Source organism: Leguminivora glycinivorella, chromosome Z (genome assembly GCF_023078275.1).
Source record: "Leguminivora glycinivorella isolate SPB_JAAS2020 chromosome Z, LegGlyc_1.1, whole genome shotgun sequence".
Classification (NCBI taxonomy): domain Eukaryota; kingdom Metazoa; phylum Arthropoda; class Insecta; order Lepidoptera; family Tortricidae; genus Leguminivora; species Leguminivora glycinivorella.
The window spans coordinates 55,380,063-55,397,781 of NC_062998.1; the positions used below are offsets into that span (position 1 = coordinate 55,380,063).

Sequence of the window (17,719 nt, forward strand, 5' to 3'; positions counted from 1 at the left end):
TAATTACATTTTTATAAATGATACCATCAGGATTTACGTCAGAAACGCGTGGTTTAAATCATTCGGGTTATTCAGGTCCACTGTGTGTAATCATTGAAAAGCTCGTGATTCTGAGTAGAACATTTGCGCAAATAAAAGTGGCAGCTCTGAATCAGCTATGTGGCGTCACTTCCCCTTTAACCTATTTTTAGGTTTTCGATTTAGGGACATTGAAAATTTTGAAACTCGAAAAAAAATGATTCTCGGTATGCCCTCCTATGTGGCAGCGGCGCCCTGAGCGTGAGCGCGGAGTTTTACGTAATATTCGAGTCGCCAGGCCGGCGCCGGCGACGGCGCAGCTCCTGCAGCTCGCCTCGTCTGCTGCTCCGCCGCACGAGCCGCTACCTCATTCATCTCATAAAGTGACTTCTAGCTGTTCATTCAACAAAATAACATCAAATCCCACATATATCATTAAAAGATAAAAGTTTATCAGTAAATTGAACAACATACAATTATTTATTATGACCGTGAAATTGAATCTATATTTATTCTTCGATACTGCTTAGGCATATGATTAATTTTATTGATTATAGCTTTGACTTTGCGCGCAAATTACACAAACCTGCAATCACTGCCTCCATCACACGCACGGCTCCACGCCTTGGCTGCACGCTTCTAAAACGTGGTACGTATTTGTAAAGAGCGCATGTCTCGTCCTTTAGGCTAAGTTCAGATGAACGCGCGGTGACGCGCGGTTTTCTCACCGCGCGGTTTAAGATTGTAACAAAATCAATGGCGTTGTTTACATGACCGCGCGTTGCCGCGCGTGACCGCGCGCGCCGCCGTGCACCGCGCGCAAAATCTTGTACCGCGCGGTGCCGCGCGGCTCAAGATCTACAATCCAGTATCGACCTGTTCAGTTGACTCGCGCGGTTTGAGGCGGACAGACACACGGAGCCTCGAAAAATGGAGGACGAAATATCTTTTAGTGACATGCAATATCTTATAGCACCATCTGTAAGTTGCTAATCCATTTCTACGCAATCATACCAAAATCAAAGGATGCAATGGACATCCTAAAGTAGTTGAAAAATCAATCAACGTGTCACAAACAGGCTTAAAGAAAGTATCTGATTTAATACAGGGTGCACCTAGTATCGCCTTTGCTTTCGACGACAACGTCGCAGTTTGAGGTATAGAACCCACAAGCAAAATGCCTCCTCCACGTTCATTATCACTGAATGTTCACGATAGACTGCCGCGTGTAAGCCGCCGTCATCTGAACAGCTGAACCGCGCGGGACCGTGCGTCACCGCGCGTTCATCTGAACTTAGCCTTAATGTTTAGGGATCTGGATATACAGTAGCCATCTCGGATAATGTGTAGAGGGCGGGATTAAAGTTTAGTAAAAATCGTACTGTTTCATTTACTTTCATTACAGCGAGAAACTCCAAACACACCGAAAAGTGAAGCCTCCGGTGTAGAGATGGGGGATGAACCGTCGTCGCGGAATGGAGGAAGAGCCTCGTCGGTGCGGGAGCGGGCTCAGCGGGCCGCGGCGCGGGAGCGACCGTCTCTAGCGGACTCTAATGATCGCCGTGCAGTTCCGTGTGTGTAGCGTGTAGAGGCGGCCCCGGGGCGCCGCCGCCGCCGCCGCACTCGATTAGATTAGAACCAACCCGAGCCAGTGGGCCGCTAATGTCAGCCAGGCCAATTCGAATTGACTCATATCTTCAGGATATCACTGAGATACGCGTTTCGCTTGCCATTAAGTATATTGGAGGAAGATACTGCAATATTTATTTCCTGCATGCGTATTTTTAATAGTAATTTTAGTATATAAGCGACTTGGTTTTGTCATGAACTGTAATGCTTATGTACTTTTTACACAAATAAATAAATAAATAAATAAATAAATAAATAAGATAATTAAATGACTTGACTCAAAAGATATCGTTCTGATGCCGGAGCCCGTTTGAATTGGCCTGAGGCTCGTTGGTCCGGGCGTGGTGCGGGTTGTAAATTGTAGTTTTTTTTAGGCTTTCAAACTGAGCCTAGATTTGACACTGCTATTTTATTTTGTAACCGATCGGATAGAGCTGTAGAATACAATAGTAAGGCGAAGCGTCCACACGGGAGGGCTGCATGAGGGCTGTACCTACGGGAGCTGCTCGCTGCATGCAGTCCGAGTCGGCTTGCAGCCCCCGTCCCGTCAGACTCGCAGTCCGTTTGTATCCGCATGCACCAACATCTTCAGAGAGGCAGGGCGAAATGAACATTCACAATTATAAAGTTCTTAGATATGTACATACATACGAGTATATGGTATATTTAATATGGTGCATATTAATGTATCTGTTTCTTGTAATTGGTGACGATATTTAATGTTTTTAATGAAATAAAATAAGTCGTATCGTACGTCATAGCGACTTGACGCATTAGAAAATGCGTTTTCCCACGACTGTACCACGTGCACACGCGCACCTCGCTCGGGACTCGCGGGACTCGCGCGGCGGGACACTTCGCAAACAGGTGAACGATTTGTATTGCACTTCCACTAAGGTAATGGCGCCTATTAACGTGGTACTTAAGCAGATTTCAAAAGATACCAAAAAATTAAGGGTATCAAAGCTCATTAAAGACCACAAATATTTTTTTTATGGAAGAGTATTTATTGAACTATTAGTTTTGAAGAGTTTTAGGATCATTTTAGTTTATTATATGTCATAAAATGATTATTGAAGCCAACATACCTAAATTTTCTATTACCGTGGTAATGAACAGGTTGCAGTTCTATTAACGCGAATTGAGATTTCATTACCGAGGGTATGAATGACAGTGTTTTTCTGCCATCGGTAAATAGAAACCCATCTCAAAATTCGGAGCTTAATACCGACGGTTGAATATACAAATTATGACAAATACATATACCTATACTATCCTGTTTTATGAATACCCACAGAAGACTCAGTTTCACCTAAGAAATCTGTACTTACGGTACACTAAATGTCATATTTTGATACAAGACTAATATGTCGCTCGGTAATAGATACTTCTATAGGAACCCATTACCGACCCAAACAAATATTGCATGGATCGGTAATAGATTCTTATATATTCTATTACCGAGGGTTATCTGATCGTACCATCGGTAATAGGCATAAATTGGAGTATTATAAAATCTAATTCCGACCCATAAAAACAAAGTCATACAGATGTATTTTCATTACAAATCAAAATAAAATATTGCAACCTTATATTAAAACCAAGCTTACATAACTGGTAAGTAAGCATCAGACTTTATGTCAATGTTTAAAAATTGACAAATTAACGGTTTTCATAGAAACTACGAAATCAGTCATGAAGTTTTTGCTAAAAATTAAGGTTTTGTTGAATAATTTTCATACCGCGTAAATAGTTCTTTGATAGCGTGAATAGATCAAGATTGAAACAACTGTAAGACATTATATAACTGATCACATATACTTAAAATAAAGCAAAAAGAACTAATATCACTACTTTAACTATTACCGTGGTATACCACAGTAATAGAATCTACTCACGAAATGGCGCCTTTCACCGCTGTCTTTTAATTTCTACTTTAAACGCATTTCCAGGCTAAACAATACGTAAAAAGTACTCAGAAGTCATGTAGAAAACTATAAACAATAATTTGAAATGCATAACTTTCACCTGTTTGCCATAATTATTACGTAAACTACTAAATGAGATTGGAGTTCACTTAGGTTTAGCGTCACACGTCAGTATGACACAACCTCTTCTCGCGGCCCCGTGGCAAAAACTGTCAAATAGCGAGCGTCTTCTTTCATTCACACTCTCTATCGCCTATATGTGCGTTAGTCAACTAAACAGGCTTCCTTTGTGTGAGTAACTTTTTTTAAGAAATTGGTCGGTTTGCCTATAAAATGCGTATTTGCAAATGCGGCGGTAATGGACGTCGATTTCGATACCCGCGTTGATAGCCGCCGTTACCTTATCTTATTGTTCTCGATTGTTTAATGGTGAATCACAAAACTTTATCTTCGCAGATGAGAGAAACTGGAAAGTGTGCGGCTTCCAGTGGAAGGGTGAGTAGTTGAGTACCCTGAGCGCCGCGCCCGCGCCGGCGACATGACGACGACTCGACACATTCAATCACTTATCCTGTCCAGTAGTACTTAGTGGAAAAGTCTCGAGTCTAGTTAAAGTGGGTTCAGTTCATTTCAAGTTCTTTCACCTTGGACGGAAGGTTTGATTCAGCAAACGAAACAAAACTACTTCCAAGTTGACAGTACGGACGATGTTACACCAGTATCGGAAGGAACGAATGATTTTAATTTTAAACAAATATGACAGTTTTACACATAATTATGTTCTGTAATAAACTGCCGTTATCTAGTTTGCAACAGGAACAGCGACATCTATGGGGAAATTGAGTAAACATAATACTTAATACTTTACGTATCTATATTATCGTATTTTAACTTGTCTACTTGTATTGTTGCAGTTTGGAAATGTGAGTACTGTACTGAACAAATCAAGCGCGTTTACATTATAAACAGAAGATAAAATGAAGTATACACTTTTAGAGTTCCTACCAAACAAATACCGTCATATATGTTTCTTAAGATATCCTAAATAAAAAACCTGTGTGAGAAATAGCAAATGGGTTTCAGTTTGAGCTCGTGCTAGGCTTGGTAGCCTGGCGCTAGTTTTCAAACTGCGGTGCGGGCTTGTGCGGGCGCAGGGTACGTGAACCGGATCCCGGAGACGGGCAGCTGCTACTGGCTGTCGACGTGGCGCTCCACCTTCTACTACGCCAAGTGGTACTGCGAGGGCGACGGCGCCATCCTGCTGGTGCTGGACTCCGAGCACGAGCGCCGCGTCGTGCGCAGCTACGTGCAGGAGGTACACACACACACACACACACACACACACACACACACACACACACACACACACACACACACACACACACACACACACACACACACACACACACACACACACACACACACACTGCGAGGGCGACGACGCCATCCTGCTCGTGCTCGACTCCGAGCACGAGCGCCGCGTCGTGCGCAGCTACGTGCAGGAGGTACACACGCACACACACACACACACACACACACACACACACACACTGCGAGGGCGACGGCGCCATCCTGCTGGTGCTGGACTCCGAGCACGAGCGCCGCGTCGTGTGCCACTACGTGCAGGAGGTACACACACACATGCAATTCTGATAAGAGCCGAAGCCGAAGGGTAATCGCACTGTACACCCACACACGCACGAGACTATCCCGACACTCTACATTTATTTAGGTAATTCGCTTTGATCAGCAATTTTGTTTCGGCAGGACAAAAAGCGGTATGAAGAATTAACGCGCTACATGTTCATTGGCATCAGGACCGATGATACCCGCGTCTGGTACACCGTGGAAGGTCAGTACAGTTGTCTTCAGGCGCAAACTCTCATTCCTGACGGGGTGTATAAGTTGGACGTGTCTGTCTGTTTGAGTGTGTGTATGTCTGTGGCATAGTATCGTAGCAGATTTAGATTTAGTGATTATTTTTTTTTTTAATTTTAATTTGATGTGTAGGTAAGATGATATAAAAGATAAGATGACGAATCGTTTTGATGAGTGTGTGCGTGTGTGTGTTTGTGTGTGGCAGGTGACCTGTTGGACGACATCGGGTTCGCGCCGTGGGCGGCGGGCGAGCCGGACAACTACGGCGGCTGGGAGGAATGCCTCGTGATCAACACCACCAGCTTCGAGTACTACGACAAGTGGTGCCGCCTGGAGTACAGCAACTTCGTCTGCAAGAAGCGCGCCCAGTCCGAGCTCACACGCTACACCTGACGCCACCAGCCGCTCCTACCACTCATAAAAGTGATAAAATATAATCGTTCAATCTAACCTCTAGTTTTACTCTCCTTTGTAAGGGATGAAATTCCGAAGGGGGGTGGGGTGACGCGTGTGCGTAGGCGAAGTCAGGAACGGCGTGTAGTAGTCTTAGGCGTGTATTCAGTCGGCACTATACTAAGCTAAGTATAAACTAGGTATCAAAGGCCGTACAGCGTCCTTGAGGACGGCAGTCGAGCGCTAAGGGTGTGGTAGTGTGGTAGGTTCAGCCAAATGGTCCACCAAGGTCCCGGTACGGTACATACACAAGGTGTGCTCGAATTGACACCTAGCTAATATTTCTCAAATAAAACATAATTCGATACAAGAGGTCCTTCTTCCAAGTTCCCAGAAAAATCTTAATATCGACAACTAACTTTGAGATGCGCCACAGTACAGCGACATCTATTGAGTTTTATGTGTAAACAGTTAAGTTGGTCTTTTTACTCGTTAATACTTACATTGTCGTTTGTTTTTTACATGTTTTACTATTTATTTACAGTCTTTACATAAACTAGTTACTCCAGTAAAACATAGAAATTACGGGAGCGTTATTCCATAATTTTACATATATTCAAACAAGTAAGTTCGATATCACAACATTGAACCTACTAGCGCCATCTGTTGACGGGCGGCCAAACTAACAATTAAACTAATTTTACCTGGGAGTTACATATCGTCTTGGTTACTATAACATTCTAGGGACCCGTTAACACATGTTGCACTAGGTTTTAGAATTTTAAGACTACGGGAACACTAAAATATTTACGAAGTATACTTGAGAAACAGATACCACTAGCGACATCTAGTATCGCCCGGTTAAACAAAACTTGTTTGCACTGATTTTATACAATTTTGGTAAACGTTCGCGTTACACCCTTGTTTTTTTTTCCTTTCCATTACGGTATTTACATGGTTGATAGTATATATATAATACACGATGGGAACCATCAACCATGTTCAATGTAAACAAGCTTAGTTCAACAGAGGCCTATCAGATGGCACTAGAAGTCCCGGACTGCGACGAAAACTTAGTGAATATTTAAATGTTTCCGTAGCCTTCAAATTCTTTAGGTTTTAACCTGGGGGCCGATTTTTAGTCTCAGTGTCACTAAAATACCGGTTGAAAACGGTGAATTGCCTATTATTTTCAGTGACAATTTTCTGAATTCAAACGCCGTGAGACTCAAAATTCGGCCCCCAGGTGCAACAGGTGTTAACGGGTGCCTACAATTTTATGGTAATCAAGGCAATACGTAACTCCAAGATAAAATTGGCTAAATTGATAGTTTGCCTCCCCGTCAACAGATGGAGCTAGTAATCTTAATGTTGTGATCAGTTGTGATATTGTACTTTGGTGTTTGAAGATGTAAAATTATGGAATAACGTTCTCGTAACTTCTGATTTTAAAAATGAGAAATAAGAGGTTGACCTTGTTTGAACGTAAAAACAAATAAATTATAAATTTAAAAAACCCCCGACACAAAAAAGGTGAATTAAATTATAAATTAAATAAAAAAACCGGCCAAGTGCGAGTTGGACTCGCCCACCGAGGGTTCCGTACAAACTTTCAATGGTTAAAATAATCATACTACTTATACTCATATTCATTTATTCATATTTGTAACGCCATTTTACACGTCAAGATTTGATTTAAAAAAATAATATTTATACAGCAATAATACTTAGAGAATAAATAGACAGAAGATTGAAATTACAAAAAGTTAGGCAATATTCACATAAAAAATGCACAAAAATATTTTTCTAATTAGGTAATAAAAAAATTGTCATTAGTGTAGAACGGGTGCTCGACCAGCCAATTTTTTAAGCGATAGGTACTTAAAGTTCGACACACTAGGCGCTTCAACCACATATTGCGGCAATTTATTATAGACGGCAGGGTCCATCACATGTGTTAATTTGACCGTAAATTGGATTTCGCCAATTTACGGTCGATACCTACTAACTTTCCGGCATTTCAAATGTTATACTTGGAACACAATATGTTGTTAGTTTTGTCACAGAATATATTATGTATAATAGTACAAGTACAGAAGGCTCCTTTGATGTTCACAAAATGACGCCATTCTAAATTCTTACCTACATTAACAAACGGACCGCACGCGAGCAGCCAACATTGAATTTTTCCCCTCACTAGCTCGGAAACACGTGTTTTGTCCTTTAATACCAGCGGGTAAAAACGCATTTTACCCACTAGTGAGTGGGTAAAGTAATTTGACCTTGAATAAATTCAAATGAACTGCTTTAAAATTGATAAAAGTAGGTGAATCTACACTCTAAAAAATGAAGGCCAACTAAGAGCAGTTTTCTCTTAGTTGACGTTAAGTTAATCACTACAATTACGATCTTATACAATTCAAATAAAGCTGATTACTAAAACAATAAAGGAATGTATGATTGAACTAATAACTTAGGTGTTTTGTTATTCCTAACCAATGAACACCTTGAATCAATTATTAACTTGTTAGGCAAAACTATGTAACATAGGTTGATTCAATCCTGAACTAGTTCATTAAAACAGATAAGTATGTTAATAGTTCTGAACATTTTTATAGTAAATTTGATTATTTTATCTTTGTTGATTCAAATAAGATTAGGTATTTGAAACAACTAAACATAGGTAGATTCAATCCTGATCGAATTCATTAAAACAGATAAGTATGTTAATGGTTTTAAACATTTTCATAGTTGATTTGATTATTTTGTCTGTTGGTTCAAATAAGATTAGGTATTTAACAACTAAACGTGTAGGTACATTCAATCCTGAACTAATTCATTAAAACAAATAAGTATGTTAATGGTTTTAAGCATTTTCATGCTTAATTTGATTATTTTGTCTTTGTTGATTCAAATAAGACTTGGTATTTGACATAAACTAAATCTAGGTTGCTTCAATCCTCAACTAATTCTTTAAGACAGATAAGTATGTCAATAGTTCTAGACATATAAAATTTTGAAACAACGAAGATACATTTCTCAATCCCATTATGATCAAATTGTTGTATCAATTACGAAATGAATTGAGTTCTACTAAGAATGAATTGTTAAATCTATTATCATAATAAACAAATTAAATAATTGGTAATCTGATCAATCAAGTGAATAGTAGGGGTAAGCGTTTGTACATCCGCCTTCCGCCCGCGCCCCTCCCGCAGCGCGTGCGAGTGTTGCCAACTCGGAATAAAATATACCAGATCTGGGATATTTTCACGGCTCTTTCATCGAAAATTTTTATTTAGCATTGGGCACATATTTTTACATATTTGGTCTAAGGCATCAACTTGAAAGCAACCATATTTGTCATCGCCATATGGTATTCAATTTTATTATGAATTTTCGTGTGTGGCGGACGTCGATGTAATATAACAATTTTCAAAATAAATGGAAGGGTGAGTTATTTACGGATTGCCATGCTGATCCTATTAAGCTAACCATGCTTTTCATATTTGATAGCCCACTATGAAAGTGTTGTCAGAATCGTTAAAGTTATTTAATAATCGCAATAACGCTTGCACACTGTTATCAAAAACGCTGCAGCGTTAGCATAGCCGGACTCGATATGGGTTCAGTTTTGTATTCTTCATGAGTATCCAAGTCAGGAACGGATCCACCCCTTCCCAGAAAAAATGCTATAATTGGCTCAGCTCAGACGCAGTGCCGGATAAAGCAGCGCAGAGCCTGTAGCAAGTTCTATCTAGAAGCCCTAAAGGGTGAAGCCACACTAGAGCAATTTCGGTTACGCTAGATATATACGAAAATATAAAATTTGTGTGGCACTATTGTGACACCGAAAGCCCAAATCTGAAGTCCATTTTGGTCTATCTCTTATCGTTTCCGAGATATAATGTTGGCAGCCTGTATCGCAACTGGAGGACCTACGGAAGTAATTAGGACAATAGATCCTTCCTCCTTCCTCCTTCCTTCCTTCCTCCTCTTTCCTTCGGTCCTTTGAGTCGTCGGCACCCAGGCCCCTTCTAAGTACAGGTTTGTACAAGTTTCTAATGAGTCGACTCGGCAACGCACATGTGCCACTCCTTGAGTGGCAGGCGTCCATATGTAACAGTGACCGCTTTCCATCAGGCGGACCGTATGCATGTTTGCCACCTACGTGGTACAAAAAAAATCTCGACGAATTCACCTTAAACATTAAAAACTAAATCAAAATCGATTGATTCGTTCGGGAGCTATGATGCCAGACAGACATGTCAAGCGTCAAACCTATTATTATTATAACACTCCTTCGTTTTTGCGTTGGTGGTTAAAAACAAGAAACCTCCTTCAAAACTATAATAAAACACAACTTTCTATGAAAATCGGCAAAGTGCGAGTCGGATTTCGACATTTCCATACAAAAAGGTCATGAGCGCCTGACGACATGTGATAGCAACGTACACTAGATTTGTACTTTAAAGATTTTGCGTATATTTTGGAAACTATAAGAGATAGAGCAAATAGACTTCAGATTTTGGTTGTCGGTGGCACAATTTCATTGTTTTCGTATATATACACCATTTTTTGGACCTATTAGGGCAATATTATGGTCAGTGCAGTTCTAAACAGTCTTAAGCGCCTCTTTTTTTTTTTAGTAGGAACTTAAGTCATTTTGGCAAATGATTAAAATTTTTTTTTAACAATTTCTAAACAGAAATGAATTTCTTTCTACCTGTCCATGGCGCTCACAAAATTTCAAAACATTTAGTAAGTACTTGCAGCGGCAGTGAGTGAAAATCTCAATTTGAGTTTTTTTTTCTCTTAAGTCCGACTTACGCTTGACTGTAGATTTCTAATAGGTTTCCTGTAATCTACAGGTAGAGGGCTACCTCGTGTATTTTTTTTGAAAATTTTACGCTAAGTAGTTTCGGAGATAAGGGGGGGGAATGGTCATTTTTCTTAAATTCTTAAATAACTTCTAAATTACCAAAATAAAAACTAAAAAAAAAAAAAATATATTTGAAATGCTTATAAAATGCTCTTTCATTTGATATGTATCACAATATAGTTCTAATAACTTTGATTTTTAATGTTCAATTTTACCCCCCAAAATAGGTTAGGTTAGGTTAGGTTAGGTTAGGTTAGGTTAGGCTTTAACACCATGCCCTGGGAATCAATAAATGAGGCCATGCGTTACCACGGAGTCCCTCCTCACCTAGCCCATATTATCAGGGCCTACCTCAGCGAGCGAACTGTCACCTGGCCAGAGCAGCGCACCTGGGGAAAGAAAAGGATGGAGTGCGGTGTCCCTCAAGGCTCAGTTTTGGGCCCGCTACTTTGGAACGTGGGATATGACTGGGTCCTGCGGGGGGCAAACCTTCCTGGCGTCAGCGTATTGTGTTACGCAGATGACACGTTGGTGATGGCCCGCGGGCCCAGCTATCGAGACGTGGCCATCTTGGCAACTGCCGGGGTTGCACATGTAGTCAGCCGAATAAGGAGATTGGGCCTAGAAGTTGCCCTACAAAAATCAGAGGCGATTTGTTTTTACGGCCATCGCAAAGGCCCTCCGGTAGGGTCCCAAATAACAGTAGGTGGTGTTCCAATTGCTGTCAGATCAACAATGCGCTACCTGGGCATTGTTCTCGACAGCAAGTGGAATTTTAAGGCTCACTTTGAGGGTTTAGCTCCAAAATTGCTCAGCGGTGCGGCGGCCCTAGGGCGTATACTCCCAAACCTGGGAGGGCCTAAGACCTCATGCCGCCGTTTATACACGGGAGTGGTGCGCTCAATGGCCCTTTACGGTGCACCTGTATGGGCTGATGCCCTAGGACGGCAACAAATCGCTCAGCTGCGAAGAGCGCAACGAGCTATGGCGCTACGAGTAATCCGGGGCTACCGCACCATCTCTACTGACGCTGCCTGTATCCTAGCGGGAACGCTACCTTGGGACTTAGAGGCTAAAGCCCTTGCAATCGTTTACCGCTGGAGAGAAGAGATGCGCGACAGGGGTGAGTCACCGGCCCCAGGGGAAGTGCAGGGACGGCGCGAGGAGATTCGGCTGGAAATGATGACATGTTGGGAGGAAAGGCTGGCAAATCCAACTGCTGGCCATCAGACCATAGAGGCTATTCGACCGGTCCTAAAACAATGGCTTGACCGGGAGCACGGCCCTATGACATTCAGGGTGACCCAAGTCCTCTCAGGACACGGGTGCTTTGGACGGTACCTTTGTAGGTTGGGCCGAGAACCAACGCCGGCATGCCACGGCTGCGGAGCAGCTGAGGATACGGCGTTGCATACGCTGGCAGCATGTCCAGCCTGGGCGGAGCAGCGAGCAGCGCTGATGGCTGTAGTCGGGAGTGACCTCACGCTGCCTGCCGTAGTCAAAACTATGGTAGACAGTGTCAGGTCATGGAAAGCAATGGTCTCTTTCTGTGAAGAAGTAATGGCAAAGAAAGAGACCGCTGAAAGAGAAAGGGAAGAAGACCCAGCGTCCCAACCGATGCGTCGCAAGCGCGTGGCACGGAGGCGCCTGGCGTGCGACCGTCAACTTCCCCCCTAAGGGAACCCGTGGGTGGCAGATTCGGGGAGGTCTGCCACCTACACGAGGGTCCCCTGAGAGGCCAGCCTTGAAGAGTTTCTTCTGAGTGTGGTCTGAATTTTCGGACAGCCGCTGGTGGGGTTTTCGGAAGCTTGTCACCCGATACCCGGGCCCCACCCAGAAAGCGTTGACGCGGCCAACAGTGAGGTTTTAGTGGGTATACCTGGGGTCTCATTAGCCCACAACAGGGAGTCCCACATAACCGCCCGGTTCACCCCGCTCCGGAGCGGTATGCGTAACGCATTTCCTCACTATAAAAAAAAAAAAAAAAAGGTTAGGTTAGGTTAGGTTAGGTTAGGTTAGGTTAGGTTAGGTTAGGTTAGGTTAGGTTAGGTTAGGTTAGGTTAGGTTAGGTTAGGTTAGGTTAGGTTAGGTTAGGTTAGGTTAGGTTAGGTTAGGTTAGGTTAGGTTAGGTTAGGTTAGGTTAGGTTAGGTTAGGTTAGGTTAGGTTAGGTTAGGTTAGGTTAGGTTAGGTTAGGTTAGGTTAGGTTAGGTTAGGTTAGGTTAGGTTAGGTTAGGTTAGGTTAGGTTAGGTTAGGTTAGGTTAGGTTAGGTTAGGTTAGGTTAGGTTAGGTTAGGTTAGGTTAGGTTAGGTTAGGTTAGGTTAGGTTAGGTTAGGTTAGGTTAGGTTAGGTTAGGTTAGGTTAGGTTAGGTTAGGTTAGGTTAGGTTAGGTTAGGTTAGGTTAGGTTAGGTTAGGTTAGGTTAGGTTAGGTTAGGTTAGGTTAGGTTAGGTTAGGTTAGGTTAGGTTAGGTTAGGTTAGGTTAGGTTAGGTTAGGTTAGGTTAGGTTAGGTTAGGTTAGGTTAGGTTAGGTTAGGTTAGGTTAGGTTAGGTTAGGTTAGGTTAGGTTAGGTTAGGTTAGGTTAGGTTAGGTTAGGTTAGGTTAGGTTAGGTTAGGTTAGGTTAGGTTAGGTTAGGTTAGGTTAGGTTAGGTTAGGTTAGGTTAGGTTAGGTTAGGTTAGGTTAGGTTAGGTTAGGTTAGGTTAGGTTAGGTTAGGTTAGGTTAGGTTAGGTTAGGTTAGGTTAGGTTAGGTTAGGTTAGGTTAGGTTAGGTTAGGTTAGGTTAGGTTAGGTTAGGTTAGGTTAGGTTAGGTTAGGTTAGGTTAGGTTAGGTTAGGTTAGGTTTTTTTTTTTTTTTTTTTTTTTTTTTTTTTTTTTTTTTTTTTTTTTGGTGGGTGAAGGAAATCCTCATTGGATACCACCAGGTAACCTGTCCTGGTGGCATGCCCGACTCGACTGAAGATGGCATCCCGCCCTAGGATGAAATGCCATCGACAGTCGCCTACGGACTAAAACCTCCACCCTGTGTAGTATTTTGTTGAACCATGGATGCGGTGCTAATGGTGTACACGTTATCCATGGGTGTGAATGTATGAGGGAATCGAAGTGATTTGGTCTTGCGAATTTATGTTGTAGAGTTGTTGTTTTGTATAGAATACCTAATGTCGGTATCAGTGTATGAGTGGAGAGGTTGTAGGAGAATGTGGAGATTAGGTTTGGCTACGAAGTAACCAAGCGAAGGTTTTTAAGGGGGATAAGTTCTGCCGCCCGACCGCTCGCCCCATAGCTAAGTCAATGAGTGCGGGCGGCCGCCCGGCCACTGCCCCCCTTGCAGAGAAAAGAGATTAAGAAGGGTGAATAAAGCGAATTAGAGAATTTGGAGGGGGGGGGGATAAGTCCGGCAGCCCGACCGCCCATCTCACGATGCAGTATTCAGTGAGTATGGGCGGCCGCCCGGCCGACGCCCCCCTGTAAGAGAGTGGAAGTTACATAGGGTAGTTAAATATTATAGATGCTGGTATGTGAACAAAGCAACTTGGTAAAATGTTAGGGGGAGGGGGTGAAGTCCGGCCGCCCGACCGCCCATCTCACGAGACAGTATTCAGTGAGTATGGGCGGCCGCCCGGCCGACGCCCCCTGTAAGAGAGTGGAGGTTACATAGGGTAGTTAAATTTTAGGTGCTAGTATATGAACAGAGCAACTTGGAAAAATGTTTAGGGGAGGGGGTGAAGTCCGGCCGCCCGACCGCCCATCTCACGAGACACTATTCAGTGAGTATGGGCGGCCGCCCGGCCGACGCCCCCCTGTAAGAGAGTGGAGGTTACATAGGGTAGTTAATTTTTAGGTGCTAGTATATGAACAAAGCAACTTGGTAAAATGTTAGGGGGGGGGGGTTAAGTCCGGCCGCCCGACCGCCCATCTCACGAGACAGTATTCAGTGAGTATGGGCGGCCGCCCGGCCGACGCCCCCCTGTAAGAGAGTGAAGATTTTTTATATGGTAGCAAGAATTTAAGAGTCGGACAGGAGATACATACATCGGTATACAATTATATCGACCTCCATTAACCAAAGATAATTTTAAATATTAAGTTTGTTACATTATTAATATAGAGTTTACAATGAAATCTTATCATATATGTACTTATATGCGTTTGAAGGGTGTTACAATATGTGCTGTATTTATTGAGACATTTTTAAAACCATGAAATGAACTTACTTAGTATTCTATGCGCGCTCTAATTCTGAGTGACATAGAACGCATGCGAGGGCAAAACGACGATGTAGCGCTATGTGCTGTATTGTATCTATTGCTAGCTTCAGTATGTTGTTGGTTATGGGTTTCACAGTTGTAGCACTTTGCTTTGGTTGAGTCTTCTTTATTGGGGCATGATCTGTACTGATGGCCGGTCATGGCGCAGTAGGAGCAAATTGCGTTAGCTTTACAGTGTTTTCTTGTGTGACCAAAGTCCATGCAGTTGTAGCAGTGAAGCAGAGGTATATGTTCTTCAACATATATTTGTTGGTGATCAATATTTACTTTTCCTAGCTGCATAAATATTTTAAAAGTGGATGGTGTTGTCATCAGTATAGCGTTGTACAGTCGAGTGTTTTTATTGCTCTTCTTGAAGTGAAACGATACTTTATTGTCTTCGTCAATGATATCTTTGAGTGGCTGGTTTTGATTTACAATGATATCAACAAGATCCTTGGTAGGTATGTCTGCAGAGATGCCCTTTATTGATATCATGGGACGCAAGGTCTTAGAGATGGCGGCAACGACTTCTGCACTCTCGACATTAGTCTTAGACAGTGCCACGTCCCGTTGTTCTTTGGTGTTAAACTCAATGCGGACCTTGCCGTTAGAAATGTATTTTGTGGCTGTTGGGGCAAAGTCCGTGTCTCGGAACGTAACCACTTTTCTCCATGCCTGTAGTGTGTCAGGAGCGCTTTCGCCGGTCTTTCTTGAGGATATAACTATCGCCGGTTTTGCGATGGGAGGTGCTAAAGCAGGCTCTGGTCTCGCAGTATTCGCTGTTTTGTGTGTCACAGAGACATCAGGTTTGTTTGTTTTGGTAGCTGGCGGCAACAACGTTTCTGCCATCTGATGTATTTCTAGTTTAAGAGATTGAATTTCATCTTTTATTAATTTAGCAGTATTATTTTCTATACAGCTTAAGAGACCTTCAAGACCTGCTGGTGGCGGCAGCCGCGGCTGCGGCTGTGGCGGTGGCGGCGGCGACTGCGGCGGCCCTGACGCGACGTCTGTCTGCACACCAATTGTGCGTGTGTCTATATGTTTTGTAGTGGTGGTGATAGTAGTAGGTCTGCGAGTGGCAACAGCGGCGACCGCGGCGGCAGCAGCGGCGGTGTCAGAGGACGTGACACTCTGGTGTCGTTCCTCAGTTTTGTTAATGGCTCTGCACAGTTGTAAAAGATCCTTGTAATATTGTTCTGAATAAAAAATAATATTCTTGCCCGCAGTTTTTATTAGTTTTTTATTTTCAGTCGTAACGCTTTTGTGTGTGCGGTTGGTCTTTAAGTTGTCTTCTATTTCTTTTACCTCGCGCTCAAGCCGATTGTGGAAGTTTAGCAGACACTCTTCAATGTCATACATCGTATCAAGCATCGGATCAGGGCCGTCAGGGGGGGCTGGGGTGATCGGGCGCTCTGGTTCCGTATCCATAGTTGGCTGACTTGACACCGTAGGGTCCCGTCTAAACATCTGATTCAGATCGCTGCCACCACAATCATCACTGTCATAAATATAGTGCTCACTTATGCCCATTTGTTCAGGGGTGATTTCTTCTTCTGAGCAACTGTCATACCCTGGTTGAGATCTTATAATATCTCGACAAGACCGTAATTTCCTTTCGCCACTCATATTGCAAGTTATAATTTACTATATACTCTATATATATGTATCTTACGAAACTAGACAATGTTCTAATAGTTCTAATAGTCAAATGTACTTACTGTTTATCAAAATTAACCCTAGGTACATATACAGAATTCAAAACTAGTCAGTTTAAATCCCGAAATCTTAAATCTCTAATTATATATAATCCAACTGGACAACAAGCATCAAACTATTCCTAAACCTATTTTTTAGTTAAGAACAAGCAATCAAAATCAAAAAATGTGGAAAAGAATGCAAGATAAAAAAGTAGGTTTTTGAATTATATTTACGTCAAACCACGCTGTTTTAAGGAGGGGCGCAACTAGATATTACTTTACACAGAAACTACTTTATGGAAAATTATGAAATTTTTCATGATTATTGTCCAATAACAGATACCTCGAAGCAATATGAAATGAGTGTGCGTCGTCTCTGAAAGTTCCGAGAAATTAAATGTCAAAGTTACAAGTTTGATAAAAATATGTTTTTAGGTTACAAAATCTTGAATATCTCGAGAACCATTACACCAATTGGAGTTTTGTTTTCTGTTATATGTTTCTAATTAGTTAAACAATCAAATTATATTATCAAAATTTACCCTACATATACAGAATTCAAAACTAGTCAGTTTAAATCCTGAAATCTTAAAACTCTAATTACAGATAATCTAACTGGACAACAATCATCAAAGTATTCCTGAATCTATTTTTTAGTTAAGAACAAGCAATCAGGATCAAAAAATGTGGAAAAGAGTGCAAGATAAAAAAGTAGGTTTTTGAATTATATTTACGTCAAACCACGCTGTTTTAAGGAGGGGCGCAACTAGATATTACTTTACACAGAAACTACTTTATGGAAAATTATGAAATTTTTTATGATTATTGTCCAATAACAGATACCTCGAAGCAATATGAAATGAGTGTGCGTCGTCTCTGAAAGTTCCGAGAAATTAAATGTCAAAGTTACAAGTTTGATAAAAATATGTTTTTAGGTTACAAAATCTTGAATATCTTGAGAACCATTACACCAATTGGAGTTTTGTTTTCTGTTATATGTTTCTAATTAGTTAAACAATCAAATTATATTATCAAAATTT

At 41.9% G+C, this 17,719-nt stretch overlaps 1 protein-coding gene across 1 annotated transcript; it reads left to right on the forward strand.

Moving 5' to 3' along the window:
* The first annotated feature begins 548 nt into the window (after positions 1-548).
* On the forward strand, positions 549-5,903 carry LOC125241280 (perlucin-like). The gene is made up of 7 exons (XM_048149670.1): positions 549-667; positions 1,424-1,592; positions 4,032-4,070; positions 4,490-4,498; positions 4,730-4,890; positions 5,343-5,427; positions 5,659-5,903. The coding sequence occupies exons 2-7, from the start codon at positions 1,469-1,471 to the stop codon at positions 5,844-5,846; spliced, it is 606 nt and encodes a 201-aa protein (XP_048005627.1). The 5' UTR covers positions 549-667; positions 1,424-1,468; the 3' UTR covers positions 5,847-5,903.
* The last annotated feature ends 11,816 nt before the right edge of the window (positions 5,904-17,719 follow it).